Here is a 25749-nt window from a genome sequence, read left to right on the forward strand (position 1 = left end):
TTCCATTTCTATAAGACTGAAAAAGAGCACACACATACAATTGTGTGTTTAAACACATATATGGGTAAGTAACTGCCTAGAGAAAGGGTTCTCAGAACATACACCAAACTGGGCAGTGGGTAAGAGAGATGAGGGTGTATGTGGAGGGACATATTTCTATTTTACTTCACGTACTTCTGTGCTGCTTGACTCTTTTACAATGCAAATGGTTTAATATATTAGGTTTACAGCGAGAGCCACATTCCCAACTGCTCCTGGCAAAAGAAGAGGCTGATTTCAGGACTTGGAGCTACCCCTTCTCCAACCACCTGCCCCCGCCCAGCTGAGTGGTCAGGTCAGGTCCACGTTGCTGAGTTGTCTGTCCTTGTGGGCACCAGGTATTCTCAGCCCACACCAGATGTCAAACATGGAACACCCGTCACCTCTGTGTAGCCGTGACCCCACGCTCCCACCTACCCATCTACCCCTTGGCATCTCAAGCCCAAGACTGGCTTTTTAAAGTACAAGTCCTGCTGATGGTATTTCCTGGCCAGGCTGAACTATGTCTCCTGGAGGAGGAGAATGAGGTCAACCACTGTGACAAACAAAACCAAGAGCGGAGGGCCAGTGTGTGGATTGTGTTGATGACTGTGGCTTTCATTTCCCCAAGGCAAACCTCAGGAGGCGGTGGTCAGGGTCTCTCATTTTCATGCTGAGGCTTTTTGGGACATTTCAAAAGTTGCCACCCACACCTTGTTAGGGGAGGGAGAGGAAACTTCCTCTTCAGGATGGGTTGGGGATTGTGGGAAGACCTTTGTGTGAGACCAAGTGTCATGCAGAGACAGCAAGAGAGAGACTGGGAATCAATTCCTTCTCCGAGGGTTTAATTAAAGTGTGGGGAAGTTTGCAATCTTATTCAGAAGTTAACATCTGAGTATAGATTTGAAGGAGGTAAGAGATGAAGCCATGTGGGTGTCAGACAGAAGAGCATTCCAGAGACAGGGAACAGCAGTGCAAAGGCCCTGAGGTAGGATTGTGTCTGGTTTGTTGGAAGAACAGAAAGGAAGCCTTTGTGGTATGGCAGGAGCTAAGGGAGTAGGCGGTGAGCAGAAGAAGACAAGGTCAGAGGGAAGGGAGAAAGGTGGAGAGTGAGAACTACCTTGACATCTTGGAAAGACTTTGCCTTTCATTCTAGGTGAGTTGGGGAACCACTGGTGGTCTGAAAGCCAGAGAGTACATGATCAGGTTGACATTTAACAGGATGCCTCTGTCTGCTGTGTTGGAAACAGACTGAGCGCATAAGGGAGAAAGTGGGCAACTGCAGCCGACCAAAAGAGAGACAGGAGTGCTGAGATACTAATGGAGTGACCAGCAGCATCAGGAGGCTTGGGAAACAGATTGCTGGGCCCTAGCCCTGGAGCTGCTACCTGTTAGTATGGGGGGTGTCCAAGGAATTTACATTTCTACAAGTTCCCAGGTGATGATGATACTATTGGTCTGGGGGCCACACTTTGAGAACTTGTCTTTGTAGCATTGATGAAAACATTTGTTTATCAAAGTTCTCAAGGAAGCACATTGCTCACTCCTGTGTCCCCAGTACCTAGTGTGATGCCTGGCACCAGTCTTTATCGAGCTCAGGCTCTGAGCCATGCATGGTGCTATTGAATGAGGTTCATGAGGATCCCAGGTTTGAACTGTTTGGAGGTAACTGGTGATGAAACTTTCACAGGAAGTAGTCATTAAAGGGAAAGGATTCCTTGTAATAACAATAGCAACAGGTGTGATACCTATCCAGTGTCTGCCTAGGTGTTTTACTTGTATCTCTCTCCAATTAAATCCTGTAAATGCCCTGGAAGTCGGGCATTATCCTGGGATTTTTATGAATGAGAGAACCAAGGCTTGGAGAGTTTAATTTTCCCTGGTACAAGATTAATGAGTACCAGAACCCAGCCAGGCCTGACTGTTTAATCACAGGCCGCCTCAAGAAGTCACTGACAAGACCTAGTAATTAAAGAACCTCGAGAAGATAGGAGTTTCTTTCTTTGCGGACTGAGAGCCTTTTTAAAAGTGCAAAGAATATGCCATCCTTTAAAAACAAAATGCTTCCCATCTAAATTGAGATTCCTGTTCACACATGTTTCGAGCCTCAAGCCCTTCCTGGCAGAACCCTGGTAGCAGTGGCTGTCCCAACAGAAGTGTTTTTGCTTTTTTGCTGTTTTTTGTGGCTTTTAGCCTTCTCTGATGGAGAACTTTTCCTTCCCTCTCCCTCTTCTCAGCTTCCTTCGGTAGGATGAAGGGTGTAAGATTTTGTGCTGAGGAGCTGAAGCTTGACAAATTTAGGTCTAAATGGAATCCGTGTATCTTGATAGGGAGGAAGAAAATCAAGTTCCAGCACTTCCCTCCTTATCCGCCTCTCTTTTTCCTACCCTTCCCTGAGGATAAAAATAGCCGCTTCCCAGGGCCTCACTGCAATCGAGCAACTGCAACTGCGTGCTGAAGCCAAGCCTAGCGTGAGAGCAGCTGCTCCCCGAGGCACGGGCTCCGCGAGAGCCCTGGGGTCAGGACAGGGGCCTGTCCGCAGGGACGAAGTGTCCCCGGACAGGGCAGGGGCCCTTGGAGCCTCACCAAGAGAGGGGGCACTGGTGCAAGTTTGACCCGGATGGTGGGCGGCTCACAAAAATACATCAGGAGGCCCGGAAGTCCATGCACTGGCCGACTCCACTGCCTTTAAGTACACGAGGTCTATCTGCAGTTCTTAACCTCTATGAGGGGACAAGGACTCCCTAGAACAAATGATGACATACCACCTCTCTGTGTGCACTCAATGAGCACACATACAACACACAGAAACATGGACGTGGACACAAATACACACGGAGAGACATACACTTCTGCACACAATTTCTTATTATTGGAAGGCTGTCGAAGCCTGGTGTGGACCACAGATTAACAACCCCAAAGGCAGGTGGATTATAGTGATGCAGAACGATTATTAAAAAATAACAATTTGGCCGGGCGCAGTGGCTCACGCCAGTAATCCCAGCACTTTGGAAGGCTGAGGTCGGTGGATCACCTGACGTCAGGAGTTCGAGACCAGCCCAGCCAACATGGTGAAACCCCGTCTCTACTAAAAATACAAAAAATTAGTCGGCATGGTTGCGGGCGCCTGTAATCCCAGCTACTTGGGAGGCTGTGGCAGGAGAATCACTTGAACCTAGGAGACAGAGGTTGCAGTGAGTCGAGATTGTGCCAGTGCACTCCACCTTGGGCGACTGAAAAGCAAGACGACTTCTCAAAATAAATAAATGAAAATATGAAAATAAATAAAATTTTGTAACATGTAAAAATAGGGTTACTAAAGCGTGCTAAGATCTTTCTGGAAAACAAATGTACGTAGTATAAATTCTAATAATAGATACGGAAATGATAAAGTTGATCACCAAGATAAAGGATGGTTTCTATATAATTTGAGTTTTCCCACTAAACAGGAAAGCATGCTGCTCTTTCGCAACCAGAACGACCGCATCCAGGCGTTTCCGGGGATCTGGGGCGCCCACTGAGCTGCAGGCGCGGCCGGTGGCTCTAGCCTGGCCCCTCGGTCGGGAAAGGAGGGTTAGACAATAGACAAGCAAAAATGAGACGCGGTGACCGCATGGGGCGGGACCGGCTCTTGCGGAGAGGGTGACCCGAGCCCTTCGCCCGCCGAGGCACTTTAAAACCCCAGCGCGCTGCCCAGCTCGGCCCGCACAGAGAGAACGGTGCGTGCGCGCTCCCGGGGAGGCGGCGGCGCGCACGGGCGCGTCTCCGCGGGCAGCCCCCTACTCCGGACGATGCCGCAGAGGAGGCGGCGGCGGCGGCGGCGCGCTCTGGAGGTCTGAAGCCACTGCTGGCTGCCACGGGCCAGCGGCGCGATGAGCTGGGCAGCCGCCCCCGGCTCGGGGCTGTGAGCGGCTCGGGGCCGGGGGTGGGCGGCGGTGCGGCGGGCGGCCGACGCTCCTCTTCGGCGGCGGCGGCGGCCATGCGCGGGGCGGCGCGGCTGGGGCGGCCGGGCCGGAGTAGCCTCCCGGGGGCCCGCGGCCTGAGGGCCCCGCCGCCGCCGCCGCCGCTGCTGCTTCTGCTGGCGCTGTTGCCGCTACTGCCCGCGCCTGGCGCCGCCGCCGCCCCCGCCCCACGGCCCCCGGAGCTGCAGTCGGCTGCCGCGGGGCCCAGTGTGAGTCTCTACCTGAGCGAGGACGAGGTGCGCCGGCTGATCGGTGAGTGGGGCCGCCGAGGCCGGGGCGGGCAGGTCGCGCCGGCGGGGGCAGCTTCCGGCCGCCGGCGGCTCAGTCTGCGCTCCGTGGACCGCGGGCGAGTGCCCTCCCCGCCCCCCGCGCCCGGATTTGCCTCGCGGCCGGGTCTCTGCCTGCCGTGCTGGCTGGGAGGTGTGGTCCCTGCCCGGTCCCCCGCTCCGGGTCAGCCTTCGTGCCGCCCTCGCTGCCCCGCCGCGATAGACCCACATTCACCCCATCCCATCCTCCTTACTGCCTCCTTAGCCCTTTTCCCTAGAAGAGTCAAGCGCCCTTAAAACTTTTCTTCCTTGCTACACGAAGTTTTTTTGACCCTTTCTATGCGTGTCACTCTAGGGTCCTCGATTTTGAATACCTCGAAATTTACGTTTTAGACTGAACTTGCAAACCCTTTGCTGTGGTTTTGATGCCCCAGTAGAGGCCACGGTCTGTGCTTACCCTTTTACAAAAAAAAAAAAAAAAAAAAAAAAAAAAAGAGAAAGAGAGAGAAAGGGGGAGGTTATAAGGGCACCAAATGTTCGTGGCAGCCTCCAGATCTTGGGACGTAGATTTGGATCATATGCTTAGATTCTAAGCATATTTTTAGTGAATGAATCGCCAGGTAGCAGACCTTTTTAGTTTCAATACCTTTTTGGTTTTTGCATTGGGTGTGTTGGGAGTATAGACTGATTCTGTACTTCTGGGCCACTCTCCTACTTTGAATACCTTGAAGGGAAGCAAGAACTTAATCTTGGGTCGGTTTGTGGTTCCATTTACTTGCTTAGCTTTGTTGTTTGGGGAATTAATTTGAAAAATTGCTGAGGTCTTATGTTAGGACTTTGTGGATTCTGGAAATGACCCCTTAGAGGAAGATCTGACAAGAACAACCCCCCAAAAAGAAAGTCCTTGGTACCTAGACATTTGCATTCTTTTGTTATTATGGCAGTATCTTTATTTCATCTCAAGGTGGTGCTTCTGAGTGTTTGAGGGGAAAAAATTATTCTCTGTTGCATCTTTTGTCAGTATTATTTTATTTTTTTAAGTAATAAGACTTTGTTGAGGTGTGTTGAGATTGACTCAGTGTAGAAATGGAATTACTTATAGCAGACTCTTCAGACATTACATGTACGGATTTGCAGTTTTTAACCAAAGAAGAATGCTGTGTTTTTATAAAGTCGTGCCATTCTTAATCCTTCTTAGTCTAGCTGAATTAGCTGAATGTAGTTTAGCCGAATTAAAACTGCTAATTGGGGTAGTACTTGGAACACAAGACTAAGACTTAGGAAAAATAATACAACACGACTCATATCACATTAGTTTTAGAAATATTAACGTATTGTCCGGGCGCGGTGGCTCACGCCTGTAATCCCAGCACTTTGGGAGGCCGAGGTGGGGGGATCACGAGGTCAGGAGATCGAGACCATCCTGGCTAACACGGTGAGACCCCGTCTCTACTAAAAATACCAAAAAAAAAAAAAAAAATTAGCCGGGCGTGTTGTCGGGCGCCTGTAGTCCCAGCTACTCCGGAGGCTGAGGCAGGAGAATGGCTTGAACCCGGGAGGCGGAGCTTGCAGTGAGCCAAGATCGCGACACTGCACTCCAGCCTGGGCGACAGAGCGACACTCCCCGTCTCACAAAAAAAAAAAGAAAAAAAGAAAAAAAAAATTAACGTATTATGCATGGTTTTGTAAAGGCTTTTTAGTTAAAAGCACTTATATAGCTTGTGAGTTTGTTTACATGGGTAAACAAAGTCAGAGGTGAAGGTAGCCGACAGAGGACAACCAGGGATTGACATTGAATTCTTGACATATACCTGCCCCTACATGCTTTATACACATAATTTCTTCCAATTTTCTCGTGGGCCAGTGAAGGTGGCATTATTTCCATTGTAGAGGTGAGGAAAGTGGGGTTTTTAAGTAACTTGCTCAAGGTCACACAGTTCATAATTTTTTTTTTTTTAAGACGGAGTCTCGTTCTTGTCGCCCAGGCTGGAGTGCTGTGGCGCGATCTGGGCTCACTGCAACCTCTGCTTCCCGAGTTCAAGCGATTCTCCTGCCTCAGCCTCCCAAGTGGCTGGGATTAGAGGCGCGTGCCACCACTCCCGGCTGTTTTTTGTATTTTCAGTAGAGACAGCGTTTCGCCATGTTGGTCAGGCTGGTCTCGAACTCCTGACCTCGTGATCTGCCCATCTCAGCCTCCCAAAGTGCTGGATTACAGGTGTGAGCCACTGCACCTGGCCTAGTCATATTTTTTTAAAAAACGAAACAGTGTTGACATAGGCAGCAAAGTTTTATTGAATGAAATGAAGATACTGTGTATAGAAGTTTGATTATGGCATGGTGGAAAATAAATCATTGCTAATTAGCGCTTGAGTTATGTATTTGTTACCTTATTTGGCCTGGAACTAATTTTCTTAGTAATATTTGCAGCAGAGGAAGCTCCTGATTGATGAGCATCCAATTTATGCCTAGAAATACTGTTGCTGGGAGGGTAGGAAGCATTGTTTCGATTAACTCCCTTGTCTACCCTGGGGGGCAAGAGAGACTTCTAGTAGTATTTTCTCTAGTGCAAATAGGGTTGACCTGTTACAGAGGATCTCTAGTCACTTCATCCTGCCAGATTCACATCGTTTGTTCTTTCCATCCCTCATACATTCTACCTTTAAAATAACTCCTTGGCTCCTCCAGGTAGGGAAGAGCCAAGTGGGTAGGACTGAGATGTATACAAGGCACTCCGAGTTCTCAGAATACAGTCTTTCACAGAAGCTGTTATGATACTTAAGGCTTCTTGGAATAGTAACTTTGCACTGTATTTTAGAATCACTATAGATTTTGTGCCTTCTGAATGCTGGCATGGGAAATGAACCATTATTTTACAACATTTTTAAGACAGTTTAGAGTTCCAACTAAGAAACTTAGAAATGAAGTTGACGGTGACAACTTTATAACTTGAACTAATTACCATTGATATGAGAATAAGTTGTTTTAATCCAATTAATATATGCATATAGTTTTAAGAAAACCCAGTAGCACTAAAAGGCTTTTTTTTTTTTTTTTTCTGAGACAGAGTTTCGCTCTTGTTGCCCAGGCTGGAGTGCAATGGTGTGATCTCAGCTCACCACAACCTCTACCTCCCAGGTTCAAGCCATTCTCCTGCCTCAGCCTCCCCAGTAGTTGGGATTACAGGCACACATCACCACGCCCAGCTAATTTTGTATTTTTAGTAGAGACGGGATTTCTCCATGTTGGTCAGTCTGGTCTGGAACTCCCAACCTCAGGTGATCAGCCACCTCAGCCTCCCAAAGTGCTGGGATTACAGGTGTGAGCCACTGAATCCAGCTTAAAAGGCTTTTGACAAACACAGCAGGCTCTTGCTTTTGTCCTTTTTATCCCCCAGGCTCTACTTTCCAGGGGTAGCTACTACCTCAACTACATCTGTTTATTTTTTCTTTCTCTTTTTTTGCTTTTGTAATTCTAAATCAATGTAGAATAAGTCTTTGACTTTCTAGTATCATAACTGAGCTCTTTATCATTTCTCTCTTAAATCCTCCAATGTAGTTACATAACTTTTTTGTAAAAATAGTATTTACATTATTGTGTACACTTGTATTGCTAAATAGGGACTTATGGTTATGTTTTTTCCTATACATTTTTGCTTTTCCCAGAGCAAATAATTGCATTTTGATTCGTTATCTATTTATCTTTGGCTGTGTTCCCTCAACTACTCCAAGAAGTATGTTAAATGCCTTTCGATTTTTTTTTTTTTTTTTCCAGGTAGCACATTCAATCATCTGTCAGTTCTACTTGGTTTCCTCTTAGAGACTTCTTGGTCTGGAGCATTCCATTCTCTTGCTCCAATCTAGATAGTAGGATTATTTTTTCTGGGACTTCCTGTTACTTCTTTCCTGTCTGGGAACCTCTGTGTCTTGGATCTCCTGTCTTCCTTTTTCTTGCTTTGCTTCATTTTACTACTACGTATGTATCCTCAGTAGCTTCTTAAGAAGGAATGATGGGAGATAAATTACTTGAGGCCTTGAATGTTTGAATATGTCTATCCTATCCTCATACTTTATACATGGTTTGGCTGAATTTAAAATATTAGGTAGAAAACACATTTTTTCATAATTTTGATGGCATATTCACAGTTTTCTGTCTTAAGGGTTTTTGATGAAAAGTCCAAAGCCATTCTGATTCCTCTTTTTTACTCTTGCTTTTTTGAAGCTCAGGTTCTTTTTCTCTGGCATTCTGAAGTTTTATAAGTTTTCGTGTGGTTGGTTGGTTGGTTCTTTCCTTCCTTTCTTCCTTTTCTTTCTTGTATTACCTTAGTGGGTCGTTTCAATCTAGGGACTCCTATCTTTTAGTTTTCAGAAATGCCTTTTTTTTTTTTTTTTTAAATAATTCCCACCCTTTATTTTTTCTCTCTCTCTCTCTGTGTGTGTATGTGTGTGTGTTTGTTTCTGAGATGTCTGTTGGTTTGGTTATTGAACCCCCTACAAGTGATCTTCAAATTTTCTTAACTAATCTCACCTCTTGCGTATTTCTTTGTACTGGAAAGAGTGGGCGGGGGGGGGAATGGTTCTTAATTTTAATGATCATGTTTTTAAATTTTAGAATCGTTTTCTGTTTCCATTTCATTGCATCTTATTTTATGGATGTATTACCTGCACTTACCTCTGACGTATTTTTTTTTCTTTGTGTTTAATATATTTTTAATATTTCTTCTGTTTCCTCCAGTGTGGCTGTTCATTTCAGGAATCTTTTCTTTGTTTAAATCATAAATATCTAGTGATCCTTGACTGTCTATAAGGAAGAGAAAGATCCTGAGGAGTTGATTGCAAAGGAGAGAACATGTGTGTATTGGTGGTCTAGTGACTTGTGAGGTCAGGTGGACTTTTCATTGGGAGTCTGCCCTGAATATCGACACCTTTACATCTCGTTTGGGGCCAGTGTTCGCAACGAAGAAACCATCATCTCGTGCCTCTGGTATGCTTGGTGATATGCCAGCTGCCAGCGTTTGGGTTACCTGGCTGAGGGAGGGATGGAGGCTGTAGCCTTTGACTTCTGGGTACACTTTTCCTGTCATTGTGCTTCAGTTTCTTCAGAAAAAACTTTGGGTCTCCTGCTGGAATTGGGGGTCCAAAAACTTTGAACACCTCTTTCAGTGGCTCCTGCCTTGTCTAGGCTGAGCCTCAGATCAGCCTTTGGCATCTCCTTGGTGCCTCAAGACCTGAGCCTCTTAGAGGCCCTGAGGGGCAGTGACCATTCCTTCAACTACTTTTGCCATCTCGTAAAAAATTTGTTTAAAAAAGTATGTTGTCTTTCCTTTTCTGTTTGTCTTTGTGGTTTGATGTCTTTGTGATTTCTTTTTTTTTTTAAAACTATCATTTGAGAGGAATTTTGGAGGTAAGGGATTATGGTCGTTTCACAATGTGTAAATGGCAGTTAGGGTTTGGGCTTAACTATTGAAGATGATGTGTGTCTTTTTGTATGAACAGTGTTAAGAGTAGTTAGTAGTGGTGGTTGTAGTAGTAGTTGACACTTTTAAAAGTGCTGTCTTTTGTCTGCGTGGGGCATAGAAGTCATCCCTGTGTTACGTACTGTCATTTCCATTTTACAGATAGAGTGTTAGTCTGTTCTGGCTACTGTAACAATGTACCATAAATTGGGTGGATTGTAAACAACAGAGATTTATTTCTCATAGGTTTGGAGCTGGGAAGTCCAGGATCAAGGCTCTGGTAGATTTGATATCTGCTAGAGCCCTGTTCCTGGTTTATGGATACAGCCTTCTCCCTGTGTTCTCACGTGGTGGAGCTCCCCTGGGTCTTTTTATAAGGGCTCTAATCCCATTCGTGAGGACTGCTCCTATGAGCTAATCACCTCCCAAAGGGCCCAGCCTGCTAATACCATCGCCTTAGGGGTTAGGATTCAATGTAGAAATTTTCAACAGAGAAATGAGAAAACAATAATCTTAGAGTAGGTATGTATTAATAACTAGCCTGGCTTTTTGGTAGTAGTAGGGCACGCAGTCCTGATGGAAGTGTATCTGTTCTGAAACCCCAAAAGCTTTGGGAGCTTTTCAACTCTGGTTGGCCTTCCTGTGTTCCTGGGCTTGCATTTACTTCTCTTAACAGGCTGCAATGTAGGCATTTATTTCTGCATTGTACTGATGAGGACCCTGATTCAGGGCCTTTTGGACAGTGAGTAGAAGGCCAGGTCTTGAGTCAGTCCTGCCTGAGACCTGAATTCATACTGCTTCTTTATCAGCTCTGGAGGAGTGCAATTAACCAAAAACTCAAGGAGAATCTGCAAGCCTGCAGGTGGTTGTTTGTGGTCTTTATTATTATGCTAATTATCCTCGCATCCTCCTATGTTCTCTAATTGATAATTTTCATAGTACTGAGCTCTGTGGAATTCCAGAGCCTGTGAAGGTGGCGTATGGCTGGGCAGTGCCAGAAGCTTGGGAAGAACATGCTGGTGGGTGAGGGGAATGATATAAACTGGTTATGGCAACAGTGGTGGTGGTGATGGGGTCAGGGGAGGACTTTTGGGAAGAGACCCCATTTCTACCAGTTAGAAATTCACTTTGGATAACTTGCTTCTCCTTTTAAAATAAATACCTTCTGAAAAAGTTAAGCGTGTTCACATTTTATTTAAAATCAAGTCAATACTAGTTGGGATCACTGTGTCCCAAATCAGTCCAGAAAATTTTTTTTGAAGCTAAACCAAGTACCATATATTGTGGTAGAAAATGACAATTCAAAATTATTACATTCCTTTCCCTGAAGATCTCGGAATTTTGTAGGGGAGACTTGCATTTATGACTGCAACAGAGATAAGTTGCTGATTGACATAAGTTGTTATAGGAGTACTTACTTTTGACTGTGGAAAGGGTGGAGGAGAGACAGGCTTAGAGAGTTTAGGAAAGTTGTCCCAGGAAAAAAAAAGACATTTGAGCCTCATCTTGAAGGATGAATTTGATAGGCATGAAAGAGCAGTTCATACCAGGCAGAGAAAGTAGTGTGAACAAAGGCATAGAGCTGTGTGAAATTGTGGGGTAGGAAAAATCTAATGTGGCTGAGGTGAAAAAATTAGCAAAGCCATGGAGCGTCACAGGATAAAGCTGGAAGGTAGGCTGAGGTTAGAGTAGGAATTTGAACTCTTATAGGTGAATTCTTCAGTGAGCTGCTTAAGAATGCAGACTAGGAGAGTGCGCAGTCAGGTCTGGGTTATAGGGAAGATAACTTTGGCCCCAGTGAAAAGGATGGCTTTGGAGAATGAAATGCTGGATCTGGAAAATGGGATGGAGCCAACCTTGTGATGATAAGAGGGGTCAACTAAGGCAGTTGAAGGGGTGGGATGGATTTGTGAGGAATTTGGTGAGTTTGGAGAAGACTTAGCAGAAGAGACTTTAGGGCTAAAGAAAGGGGAGGAGTCACAGAGGAATCTAGGGTTTCAGATTTGGGCAACTGAACCAAAGGACCCTTTCCTTTTGGGAGAAGTGGTTGGTCAAGGGAAAGAAAAAGGAGATGAACCATGTATTTCTCTCCTCCCAGCACCCGTCTTTCCTAAGTCCCAGAGCCCATGCTTGGTGTGGGGGAAGGGGGGAGGGTTGAAGGCGTCCCCTGCAGGTGAGTCTGGCATAAGCCGCCAGAGGGCCCAGCTGCTGGGTGGGTTGTTGGGAGGTTAGCACTCTGCAGCAAACCCTTAACCGTAGGCATTTTGGTGGAGTTGGTATTTATTTGAATCCATGTGTTCTTCATTGGGAGACAGGCAGAGACATTGTGCAATTGTGGGTTTGAGGGTTGTTGTTTTTTCTCCTTATGCTACACATGCGAGAGAACTCTAACCAATTACAGCTAAACCTGTCCCCTGTGAGTCACATCCTGAGTTGACTGGTCAGTTCCGAAGGTGCTGCCTAAAATGCTGTTTGGATTTTAAGGATCACTTTTGGGACAAATCAAACATGTGAATGTTTATTCAGGCACCTGAGTTGAGAAGTTCCATAGCATTACTTTTGGTGTTTTGATGCAGTTATGCCAGTGTTCTGAAGAATCTTGCCAGCTACACATCCTAAAGCAAAACAAAAACTTGTACATGAAACAGAACCATTAGCTATTCTAAAATTATATCACACTTAAAAGTATACATTTTTGTGCATTGTTGATGTAAATCAAGTACAATATTTTCTAATAAAAATTTTATTAAACAGCATTCATGTGTGCAGGACCTCTTAAAATGTGCCAAAATAAATGTGTATTGCTCAGTTACATAATAAACAGTTGTTGAATGATTCTTCTTGTGTGTTCAGCAGTGATAGTGCTGAGTGGATTTCATAGGTCTCATTCTTTTATTTTTTTTGAGACGGAGTTTTGCTCTTGTCACCCAGGCTGGAGTGTAATGGCATGATCTTGGCTCACTGCAACCTTTGCCTTCCGGGTTCAAGCAATTCTCCTGCCTCAGCCTCCCGAGTAGTGGGATTACAGGCGCCCACCACCACTCCCAACTAACTTTTGTATTTTTGGTAGAGACGGGGTTTTACCATATTGGCCAGTCCAATCTCGAACTCCTGACCTCAGGTGATGCACCTACCTTGGCCTCCTTTCAAAGTGCTGGGATTACAGGCGTGAGCCACCTTGCCCGGCCTCATTCTCATTCTTATATAAATTTTAAGCTGGAATAGACAGCACACAAGTCTCTAGTTAGGGATCACCTGTAATTTAGGGAGGAGGAGGAAGAGCGTATCTTGCTGTATGCCAGGTACTTTACATGTGTTCTCTTTTATCAACCATAGGAAGTCGGTGGCATTGACTGTTTTTTGTTTGTTTATTTTTTAAGCAGATAAGGCTGAGACGCTGAGGTTGTGGGCAATTACAGAATTTACTGTAGGTCACAGAGATGTGTGGGGCTATGTGACTGCAAAGTGCATGCTTTCTCTACTGTGCTGCCTTTGAAGATTAACAGTTTACTTAGTCTTTAACCAAAATCATCTGAGAAGCTTTACCAAAAAAAATACAGATTCCTTGACCTACCCTGAGCAATTTGTTGAATTGACTGAGATGGGGCTCAGGTAAATTAACATTTTAAATGCCATGTTTAATTGATTACAGGATGTACAGTTTTTCCACATTTGAACATCTCTGACATCAGAACCATGTTATAATCGGTGGTGAGTCATCAGGCAGTTGATAGCTTTTTTCTTTCTTAGTGGCGCAAAAAATAATGATGTACTTTAGATTAAATGAAATATGATAGTATAAAAAGATCATACTGTAAAGGGAACTTAAATACACAGTTTGTCAGCTTTCTTCCTTTCTTTTTTGAGAGGGAGTCTTGCTCTGTCTCTCAGGCTGTAGTATAGTGATGCGACCTTAGCTCACTGCAGTCTCTGCCTCCCAGGTTCAAGCGATTGTCGTGCCTGAGGCTCCTGAGTAGCTTCGGACTACAGGTGTGCACCACCATGCCTGGCTAATTTTTGTACCTTTTTTTTTTTTTTTTTTTTTTGGTAGAGATGGCATTTCACCATGTTGGCCAGGCTGGTCTCGAACTCCTGACTTCAAGTGATTCCCTCCCTTCCAACCCCGTCTCGGCTTCCCAAAGTGCTGAGATTACAGGCGTGAGCCACCATACCAGGCCTCCACCTTTTTTGTACGCGTATGTGTGGGCTTGTCACAATTTTCAGAATTGTAAAATTCACTGGTGGTATTTATTATTTGCTTATGGCAATAGCTGTGTAGTAATGCCCTTCCGAGGAAACCATAAAATGAATGAGATATTGTCGTTAGATTAAGAGCAGTAGCAAGGTTACTTTTCAGCCAAGAAGCTGCAGGCAAGGAGAAATGTCAGTGGTTCTCAACCTTTTTTTGTGAAAGCCTCAGGCCCTTTCCCTAGAAAAAGGCGTGAATGTCCACACATACCAAATTTTATGTACTGTGCTAGGACCTCTTAGACTTTTGGGGCCTTTGATGGACTCCTGATGAAAAGCTTAATGGGTGTACCTGAGTGTCACAAAAGCTGGTATATGTCATATTCTGTTTTACATCCTAAGATCTGACCTCTTACATGAATTTTTTAAAAATTTGCATATATTAAGATTTACTTTGTTGTAAAGTTATGTAGGTGTTGACAAATGCATAGTGTCCTATATCCTCCACAGTATCATAGAGAGTAGTTTGCACTTTTAAAAAATCCCCTGTGAATGGGGCATTTGTGTTTATAAATACTCCCTCCCTTTTATTTTAAATAAGGTACTTTAAAAATGTATTTATTATGGAAAATTTCAAAAAATCAAAATAAGGCATAATAATATAATGAACTTCTATATACCCGTCATCCAGCTTTAGCAATTCTCCACTCATAGCCAATTCTGTTTCATCTCTACCACCTTACCCCCTACTCCACTCGTTTGCCCTTACTCTCCCTATCCTCTTCTTAGATTATTTTGAAGCAAATCCAGACATAATTTCATAAAAAATATTCCGATATGTATATATGAAAGAAACTTAAAAAATCTAACCATTATTGCATGTTATTAAGAAATTAAGAATTTATAAATATCAAATATGTAAGCTGTTGAGCTTTTCCTGATTTATAAATATGTAAATGTATATGTAGAGACTCTTGCCTACCACCAGGATCCACTTTTATGCCTGACCCTCCCTGCACAACTCACTTAGTTCCCTTGGTGCCAGACTCCTTCTCACCCTAGAGTCTACATTAGATGGCACCTCTGCCTAGGGTTCTTTTCCCAGATCTTTACATGGCTGGTACTTTCTAGATCTCAACTTAAAATGTCAATTCCCCAGAGAGGCTTGTCTTCCTAGGGTTGATCCCTAGCGCCTCTCTGTGCTATCACACTGTTTTAAGCATCCGATACTTTTTTGGTTGTTTCCATCTCCTTTAGTGAAAGTTCTGTTTGAATAGAGACTGTTTAGGTTGTTCCACTTTATATTTTTAGCACGTGAAACAGTACCTGACATGTAGTAGGTTTTCATTAAAAGTGGAACAAATGAGTAAACAAATGATTCATACTTACAAAAAAATTCACTATCCTGTGCCTTACTGGAGTCATCATTCTGTTGATCATTTCCCATTGCCTGCTAAGTTATTATCCAAAAGGAAATTAGACTGAAGCTATACTTACTAATGGAAGTTTACATATGTTAATTTTTTATAGCTGCTTTTCTTTTCTTTTTTTTTTTTTTTTCCTTTTTGAGACAGAGTCTCACTTTGTTGCCCAGGCTCGAGTACAGTGATGAAGTTATGGCTCACTGCAGTTTTGATCTCCCAGACTGAAGTGGTCCTCCTGTCTCAGCCTCTAAATAGTTAGGACTACTAGGTGTGAGCTACCATACCCCACTAATTAAACAAATTTTTTTGGTATAAATGATGTCTCCCTATGCTGCCCAGGATAGTCTGAAACTTCTGAGCTCAGGGGATCCTCCCACCTTGGCCTCCCAAAGTGCTGGGTTTACAGGTGTGAGCCACTATGCCTGTTCTTGATAACTTACTTTCTTTGGAGTTGCCTGATTTGCCTCTCCCATTCCCTTGCTGTCTCTGGTGCTCCCATGTCAACTTCCATAGCTCCATATCCTGCATAAGCAGACCTGTATCACTGCACCCATCATATTTTGTCTCCCGCTCCTGTACCAAGGCTACCTCATGGCTTGGCGCAGAGCAGTCTCTCAATAGACTGTTGGCCCACACTACAACTGGAGGATGTGAAATATTCAAGAGAGATTCTGGCAGAAGCCTTTATCAGTAATGAAAAGCTAGGAAATACAATTTCTAATTTTTTTTCCCCAAAATGCCTAATCTGCTATCCTATCCAGTCTATTTTCCATCTTATATACGGTATAGTTTTCAGCCCTAGAAGTTTGACTTGAGTCTTTTTATATTTTCCATGATTCTACTTAACTTTTTGACCATATGGAGTACAGGTATAATAGTTGTTTCAGTGTCCTTGTTTGTATTCTAACAGTTGTGCCTGTTCTGTGTTGATTTTGACAACATATCATGTTTACTTCCTCAAGTGGCACAGTTAGGAAAGATTCTTAGTGCCTGCAGATTCCTGGCTTTTCCTTGGGGGGAACAGGAGATTCCCTTCCATGTCTTCTTGAAGCTGATTTCTAAACCACCTATCAGGACCAAAAGGGTGGGCCTACCTGCTTTTCCTTGGGCAGAAAGAAGGCAGTCTGAAGGAAGGAGGGGAAGAAGGGGTATATTTATGTTGTCTGCTGTTGTTGATCATGCATGTATTCTTTCTCTGGAAAGCCCTTTTTAATCCTTCTTCTGTGTGAACATACACTCTCAAGACAGTTCTATCAAGACACTTAGGGTTGCAGGACAAATATATGTGGAAAATGCTGAAGAGTGTGGCAGAGTTACGTGAAAAATCACATTTAATCCACAGATTATTGCTTGAACAGCTATGGGATTGAAAATTTACATGCTTATTCAATTATGAGGAAAGGATGCCCCTGTTCTATCTACAGTCTAGTATTTTAATTCCTTGTCTTATAATGTAGTTAAACATTAGGTCTCAGCTAATTTTCTAGGTATAATATGACCACAGCTAGATTTATTAGATTCTGATGAACAAACTTATTTTATCGATTTCAGCTTGTTACTTTCCATAACCTAAGAGCATTTGAAATAAGAGCTCCTTGTTTATTTTCCTTTTAGCATTCATTAACATGTGTTCCGTGGTTTAATACATGTTAAGTGATTTTGGTTTTCTTCTCTGATTAATGGCTCATATTACCACTGTCCTCAGAATCTAGAAGATTATCTTGACTAAATGAATTTTTACTTAAGGTTTAACTGGCATATGGAAACTGTGGATGATATAATAAAATAATAGTGTTTTGGCTGACACTAGGAAACCATGGATGATATCATAGAGTAATAGAATTTTGTGGCTGAGGAGGGACATTAACATCATCTGGTTTAACTTTTGTTTTGTAGTTGAGAAAATTGTTGCCTAGAGAGGGTGGTTAAGTAATTGGTTGCCAAAGGTCATTCAGCTACCTAGTAGTGAAGCCAGGGGAGGAGAAGAACCATGAACTCTGCTTTATAGTTCTCTTTCTACAACATCACTTTTTTTTTTTTTTTTCCTTAACTAATGGTTCTTGACATTTTCTTTAAAGTACCATTTTCTTTAAAACCCATCTTTGATGTAGTTGACTTTTATCGACAGCCAGCCATTCATGCATCTAATATTTTAGTAGTTACAAGTAAACTAAGACCCCAGCCTTGTTTGTAAGATGTGCAAGGTAATAGGAAGATGGACATTTGAAATAACTCCCTGAAATATGTTTTGTTAAGTGCTATAAAGGTGGCTTTTAAAATAAAAATAAAGAGAGTTTGCTGATTTAGCACGAATGAACCATGTGTGCAGCTTTGAGAAACCAATAGTCAACTTTTAAAATCATTTGGAAAAAATTTTTGAACTGTTGAATTATTAGAACCTGAGTTAGACAGGCCAGTTTGTGTGAATCACAGGCCTTGAAATAACTTTGAACTTAAAATCGTCTAGGGAAAAATGAATATTTTTTTGATGAGCCTTAAGAGTTTTGCAAGAATAGCTTTGGTTTTTTAGCTTTGAATTTGGGTTGTTTAAAAAAAAATTATGAAAAAATGCCATGCTTTCTAACAAGAGAGCAACATTTTTACTTTGCTGGAATTGGCAGTGGGAAATTGAAGTCTGGTTAATATAACTGAACAGCTGAAGTATTGTCATCCTAAATCAGAAGTTAAAAATTCTATGCATTCTAATGACAAAATGCTACCTCTTTAGTCCGTGGCTGTCCGTTCTTGTTCTTGTCTGCTTTCCAGCAGAGCCCCCTTTTCTCTCGGCATCCTTGTCAAAAATCAATCAGCCCAAAATATGTAACTTTATTTCTGGAGTCTCAATTCTCTTCTATTGGTCTACATGTCTGTCATGCCAGTACTACACTGTTTTGATTAAAGTAGCTTGGTGGTGAGCTTTGAAACCAGGAAGTGTGAGTCCTCCAGCTATGTTCTTTTTAAAAATTGTTTTGGCTATTTTGGGCTGCTCACAATTTCATATTAATTTAAGGATCTACTTTTCCTCTTGTGCAAAAATGGGAGTCAGAATTTTGGTAGGGATTTTGCTGAATCTGTAGCTCACTTTGGGTGGTATTGTTATGTTAACAATGCTGAGTCTTCCAGTCCATGAACATGGGGTGTTTTTCCATTTATTTAGGTCTTTAATTCTTTCAGCAGTGTTTTGTAGTTTTCAGTGTACAGTTATTCCTAAGTATTTTATTCTTTTGGATACTATTGTAAATGGAATTGTTTTCTAATTTCCTTTTTGGATTGTTCATTGAGGGACCAGCTCTTATTATGCATTATACTTCTCCTTTCCTACTTGGATTGTTTTGCCCCCGGACAGTGTCTCAGAATTCTCTTCTCTTTTGATTTCTATGATCTTTACTTACATAACCTTTGACTCATTAGGATTGTTGGAGTCACCAGACCTCTACAAAATGATACTCAGTGACTTTATTTCCCTGACTCTAATTTTCATTTATTCCCTCCCTTTATCCCAAAGGGATATTAGAACCTACCCTGAATTTTTTTTTTTTTCCTTTGACCATGCTGGTGTCCCAGTTCCCAGTTTTCTTTTTTTTTTCCCCCCCCAAATAAGGCACTCATTGGAATGACCACCTTAGACTCAGCCCTTGGAATTTCCTAACTATAGCACCCAACCTTCCTTCTCAGTTACTCCCTTCTACTGGAACCAGGCTCTGTTTCCTAGTCTCACAAAGAGTTACCCTGCTCCTGGCTTGTCTCAGAACTGGTTCATTAAAGCATTACTGAATAAATTGTTTCCCTCACTACCTCTCTAATCAGTTCTCATTACTCACTTAACCTCTGTGACGCTTAACACTCCCTGACAGTAATAACCTACTGTCCACTATCCCTGCTTTCAGGCTGCATTTGATTGCTGTTGTCATCTTTGAAACACTAATAATTAATAGCATTTAGAAACAGGTAGGTTATCTAGCCCCTATCTTTATGTGTCTTTTACTTTTCCTTGAAATTTTTTTCAAGCATGTGATGGGGAAGGAAAGAAAAAGGAGTTAAAATTGAGAGATAAATCATGATATTCTCTATAGATTTCATCTTTTTCTAAAAATAAATTTGTTTAAAATCTTTTATTTCATTAATTTTATTTCCTGATTATTAGGGTAAAATATACTCATTTATAGACTATTTGTAAAATATACAAGAAAATATATAGACTGGAAAATATATTCATTATAGACTATTTGGAAAATATTTGTAAAGAAGAAAAATACCATGTATTATTTAACCATGCATTGACAATTTTTGATAAATGTATTTTCAATGTTTTTTTTCATGTTCTTGTTTTTTCTTTATGTAGTTGAAACCGTTTGTGAAGGTTAAGAATATAGGTAACTCTTTGAGATAGATGGTACCTAAAAATGTGTATGTTCAGTTTTGCCTCACTCCCTGCCTTCTTCCCATTGCCTGGTGGTCATATTATGGCCTATACATTTTCTCCTTTAAGAAATTGATTATGCTTTTCCTTATAGCTGATCACATTTTGTAAATATCTTACAGATGATTTGAAGTAATTCACATTTCCTATAGAGTACCATCTTGATGTATGTATTAATTATGGCTATACCTATAAAGGATATCTTTTATATGCTAATATCATTCATAGACTGATAGTTTTGTACCATGGTCGTACTTATATTTGGTTCTCCTCATATTTCTACTATTTTGGTTTTTAAAATTCTTTATAGTTTGATACAGAACAGTGATGATTCATGATTATTATACATCCTAAAGCATACCTCTTCTCAGTGTAAAACAATTCTCTATCCCCTATTAAAAACAAAAGTTTTACTAATCTCTCAGTATGTTTTAGAGAAACTTTTTGGGGAGAATACATAATTGAGGTGTTTCCTGAGGCGTTCTGAGTACTGTTTTTGCATATGATGAGAGTTTGTCTGGAAATAGAATTCCTTGCCTGCTTCCTCTTCTGGAAATTAAAGCTTTGTTCCATTCCCTATCATCTTCAGGATTTTCTGTTATTCTCATTCAGATAGCATGGGTAACTCAATAATTTTATTTCAGTCGCATTGTCAAATGTTGCATGTGGAAACTTTTCCCAAGTTTTGGTCTTCTCTTTTGGTCTCTCTCTTCAGTTTATCGTACTTTGCCAAATTTTGCTATTTGATTTAACTGGGTATTTTAAGGGAAAGTTGGAGGAAGGTGTTTTAATCATTAATAATTTATCATTAATGGTGTTAACATTAATATACCAAAGATAATGTCTTTACAAATGTGATTTTTTAATTGAATTTTATTTTTGAGGGCCTTTTCTCTATCTCTTATCAACCTTCATGGATTATTTTAGACAGTAGTTGGTTGTATTTTTGTATCAATGAGTTGTTGCAGCTGTATGCATATTTCTTTAAACACTTTTATTGTTTTTCCAGTTTAACTTTCATAGAAAATTTAAGAGAAGAAAAAGAATAAAAGCATATAATAAAAATAATCCATAATCCACCATTTATATTCAACCACTGGTAACATATTTTGTCATTTTCCTTTTTTTTTTTAAAGTGGAACACAACATGCATATGAATATATGTTTAACTTTGATTCACTGGATGTTTATTGAAGACCTGTTACATGCATGAACTATTCTAGGTGCCAGACGTTGTTGAAAATTTGCTGTATACAGTTTGTATGTTGTAATTTTCATTTACTGTTATATTCTAAGCAAAACTCATTTTACTACATTATTTATAACAGCTTTGTTCATGGCTTCATAGTCTTTTTTCAGTGTTTTTTAGTCACTTATTTGGTCATTAGAACCTGTCTTCAAAGAAGAAGCCCAGTATGTTAGATAGATGAACAGGGAGCAATTTAGTTGAAAGGATATTATGACTTGGGGTATCACCTCTCTCCTCCAAAGAAAAACTGTTGAAAACTGTTGTTCTCTCTTGTGGATGTATTATAGTTTATTAATCATTGCTCTGTTGCTGGTAGTTTATATTATTTCTTTTCTTCAATTTTAATTGTTTCTATTAATATATTTGTACATAAAAATTTGTGTCTGTCTTTCATTTCCTTAAGATGGATTTTAGTAATGGAATTACTGGGTCAAAGAGTATAAATGTTTATAAAACTTTATATAGAATCACAAATTACTTGTCATAACCTGTATAACACTCAGTATTATTTTTAAATAAGATAAACATTTCTGTTATAACATCAAATGCATTCCATAAAAAACCCTTCAAGTTTACCTAGTCACTAAAAATAACAAGATTTATGAGAAAAATAAGGTTAAGGGCAAACCACTCAAGACCTCTGCAATTTTCAAAGCAGAGCACTAACAAAAGCGTAATTGGTACCTTATGAGATGACTTGGGCAGCCCAGTCAAACCATTTAGCATGGCTTGTGTTGCCTCAGAAGAGAGTGAAAGATACTAACATACAAGGTGTGGTCTTGAGACAGTACACATGAAAGTCATTTTCTAAGCCAATGTGGTTGCCATAAAGGTGGGCACCAGAGGAAATGCAGCTTGCTGTGCAAAGGATGGGAATGCTCCTTTGGGATTCCTGGGTACAGGTGCTCATTTTAAATATTCTTGAAATAGAGCTGAGAGGGCTTCTGCTTGGCAGCAGCTGAGCTGAATGAGGATCTTTTTCTTTCTCACCGAAAGTTATATAATTCTATTCCTGCTATTCCAGATCCCCTTGCCTAGGAAAATTAATATGTGAACCACTTCCTTGTTATACTGGAATGATCTTATTTACAAACCACTTAAAAGCTCGTGTTACAGAAGCATGTCTCACAATATAACAGACTGTATTTGCTAATTCGATGCGTGAAAATAGAATTTTATTGGTTTCGTTCAAACCTTTTCAAACTGGAAATAACTACCTTAGCTAATAAAGAATGGAATATCTGTTTCAAAACATGTTTTCAAAACCTATAGTCAGAAAACAGCAACTGTGTTTAATGATTGATTGTACTGCCATTTCAACACCTCAGTCTATGGTAGTGAATTTTAAATTTACAATTTATTTTGGTGGTCATTAGGTGTTCATAGAGATTTGGATCACAGGGCTTTAAATTGTCAGCAGCTTATAAATATTTATTTGCTGAGGGTACAAACATCATCTTGTAGTGAGTCATTTGTGGCAATGGCTTAATCTGGGATTATGCAGCATTCAATTATAGCACCAGAAAGAACAGGAAGTAGAAGAGTGAGTTCAAGATTGGGTGTCTTTTTCTGAACGGATTGTGTGTGTCAGACGTAGGCTGTGGTGGGAGAAAGTGGAAACCTCCACTGCTAAGAAAGTAATTGAAGTAATTGAGGTTGAGGCCTGTAAGAAGAAACTGAAGAAATGATTGGTACAATAGAACGGGAGAAACAAGAGGATTATAGATACTGGAGACAGAATGACCCTGGGAGCAGCTGTTGTAATAGTAAAGGAAAGAGCTGAATAACTACTAGCTGTTGAGATACTATAGTTCAAGATTTTAGAGGCAGAGCAATTCGCATATTGCTGCTGTCCATAGAAATGAGTTTCTTTGGTATGGATGAAGGTTGTTGGAGTTGAGGAATAAAAGGAATAAAAGAGTCATTGAAGGGCAGATTGGAAGTGGGTTAGTCTCAGGGACATTGGGAGCCTGCCCCAATGAGACATAGAAGAGGAATGTATAGAACTTGTATAAACTGGTCCCAGAATCCTCAGTGAATGAGATAGCTGAGATACTGAGAAGGATAGAGGGTGGCATAGTTTGATGGCATGATTGTAAAGGAATAGAACTTTTGGTAAGGATGCTCAAGCATGACTTCAGTCATCTGAGTGGCCATGGCGATCCAGGGCAGTGTCCACTGAGGGTAGGAGAATGGGCCCTTTGGGCTCCACAGGGCCAGGGGGAAGTTGTACTTCAGAAGGATAAGGAGGTTGGTGGAAGTCAGAGTGGTGTTAATGGGTGACAGTATAGAAGCAGATCACTGAAAGGGGATAAGGGGTGGACAGCCAGGGTGCTAAGCCTACCAGCACAAGTTGAAGTCCAACCAGGTTTGAGAAACCTGAGAAAGTTGGCTGACTGCAGTCTTTGCCCTGTCTTCAGTTGAAATGTGAAGTTGCTCTGATATGTTGAAAAAGAATATTCTCTACTTAGGAGGCATAGTTTCTGTTGAAGTTGGTAGTTTCTGTTTGGGCTGGTAGAACCAGAGAGACCTTGAGCAAATTGGGGAGAACAGATGTTCCCAGGAGGCTGGGAAGAAATTGGTTATATCCACCAGTCTACTTGACAGATAAGATAAAATTTCTAGTAGAACAAAACCACGAATTATCAAATGACTGCATGTATGACTTAAGGACGTGCCTGCATTTTTTTTTCTTGTCTGGCTGCTTACAGGTCCTTTTTATCTAGCTTAACATGGAGTTGAATTTACAGAACTCCTAGATGCTCTTGATACTTTGAACTGTGTCTGGAAAACTTACTCATTATTTTTTGTTATTATTACCAGTAATAACAACAAATTGTTATTTATTAGAACAGAGTTCTTTATTTTCCTGGGAAAGGTGTTTTGAAGTTTAAATATGGAAGTTGGTGATCACTTAAGATTAATTTTTTCTAAAATTTTTGATGTTAGTACAAGTACTATGCTATGATTTTGCAAGCTTCTTGAGATAAGCAGAGGGCTAAAAACCATTGAGTTTTCCATCTTTTTCCATCTTTTTTCCATCTTTTAAAAAATTTAGGTAAAGTACGTATAATGAAATACACAGATTTTAAATGTCCTGCTGGTTGAGTTTTGAAAAATGCATACACCTAGTAACTGTCACTCCAACCAAGATATAGGACATTTCCATCACCACAGAAATTCCATGATGCCTCTTTGTAATCAATTCAACAGTTTCCCTTCCACTCTCCTTTCCAGGGTAACCATTGATCTGATTTTTGTCACCATAAATTACTTTTGCCTATTCTATAACTTTACATAAGTGGAAATATTAGTATATACTTTTTTGTGTAGTTTCTTTCACTCATACAGTCTATGAAATTCATCACTATTGTTACCAAGTCTATTTTCATTGCTGATTAGCATTCCATTTATATATATGCCACAGTTGGTTATCTGTTCATCTTTTGATGGACGTTTGTGTTGTTTCCAGTTTTGGCTATTGTGGCTAAAAGGGCTGTGAACATGGCCAGGCATGGTGGCTCACACCTGTAATCCCAGCACTTTGGGAGGCCGAGGCAGATAGATCACTTGAGGTCAGGAGACCAACCTGGCCAACGTAGTGAAACCACGTTTCTACTAAAAATACAAAAATTAGCCGGACGTGGTGGCAGGTGCCCGTAATCCCAACTACTCTGGAGGCTGAAGCAGGAGAATCGCTTGAACCTGGGAGGTAGAGATTGAAGTGAGCTGAGATCCTGCCTGGGCAACAGAATGAGACTCCATCTCAGAAATAAAAACGTTGTGGGAGTCTTTTTGTGGACATATGTTTTCTTTTCTTTTGGATAATTACTCAGAAACGGAATTCTTGGATCATAGAATAGGTGTATGTTTAACTTTATAAGAAACTGTGTTTTCCAAAGTAGTTGAAAGTTTTTTATTACACTTTTAGCAATGTGTAAGATTGTATAATAGTTACCCCACCTCCTTGACAATGTTCAATGTTATTTTCTTTGGTGCTAGTGGCTCTCATTGTGGTGTTCGTTTGTAGTTCTCTGATGACTAAAGATGTTTAGCACCTCTTCATATGCTTATTGGGTATGTATATAATTATGAAATGTCTGCTCACATCTTTTGTCCATTTTATCTAATTTGGTTAAAAAAGTTTTGATTCTTTATATATTCTAGAAACAAATCATTAAAAAAATTTAACCAACATCTCTCCCTTTCCACAGACAAGTTCTTTCTTAGATATATGTGTTGTGAATATTTTCTCCTAGTTTGTGACTTTAATTTCATTTTCTTAATGTTTTTTTGAGGGACAGAAGTTGTTAATTTTGATGAATTTCAGTTTTTAATTTTGATAATTTTTAAATTTTGATAAGTTTTTAAATTTTCATAATTTTCAGTTTTTTCTGGTTGCTTTATGTTCTGTGTCACCTGTCCAGGAAATCTTTGCTTACCCCAGGTTGTGAAGATTTTTCTATCCTACATTTTTTTTTTTTTCTCAGCCCGAAGGAGAGCAATGGAGAGATGGAAGGAAAGATGGAAAGGGATGGGGGAAAGAGAGAGAGAGAGAAAAAGAGAGAGAGAGAGCAAGCAATAGAGAGAGTGCAAGGCAGAGGGAGAAGAAGAAAAAGAGAGGGCGAGGGAGTCAGAGAGCAAGAGCGACAGGGCCCCAGAGAGGGAGCGCTCCGCTCTGGCAGACATGGCCTCTTCTATCCTACGTTTTCTTCTAGAAGCTTTACAGTTCTGGGTTTTACATTTAGGTTTATATCTCAGATTGGGTTT

General features: G+C 41.0%; 1 protein-coding gene across 2 annotated transcripts in view; it reads left to right on the forward strand.

Annotated features, from left to right (window-relative positions):
- Positions 1–3712: 3712 nt before the first annotated feature.
- RYK (receptor like tyrosine kinase) overlaps positions 3713–25749 on the forward strand; it is a 90535-nt gene continuing 68498 nt past the window's right edge. The window contains exon 1 of one of the 2 annotated variants that reach the window (XM_008009075.3): positions 3713–4232. In XM_008009075.3, coding sequence (XP_008007266.3) covers positions 3998–4232 — 235 coding nt within the window. In that variant the 5' untranslated portion in view covers positions 3713–3997. The remainder of the gene's footprint in view (positions 4233–25749) is intronic. The other variant, XM_008009076.3, reaches the window with a different exon arrangement.

The sequence above is a fragment of the Chlorocebus sabaeus genome, chromosome 15, assembly GCF_047675955.1.
Source record: "Chlorocebus sabaeus isolate Y175 chromosome 15, mChlSab1.0.hap1, whole genome shotgun sequence".
Classification (NCBI taxonomy): Eukaryota; Metazoa; Chordata; class Mammalia; order Primates; family Cercopithecidae; genus Chlorocebus; species Chlorocebus sabaeus.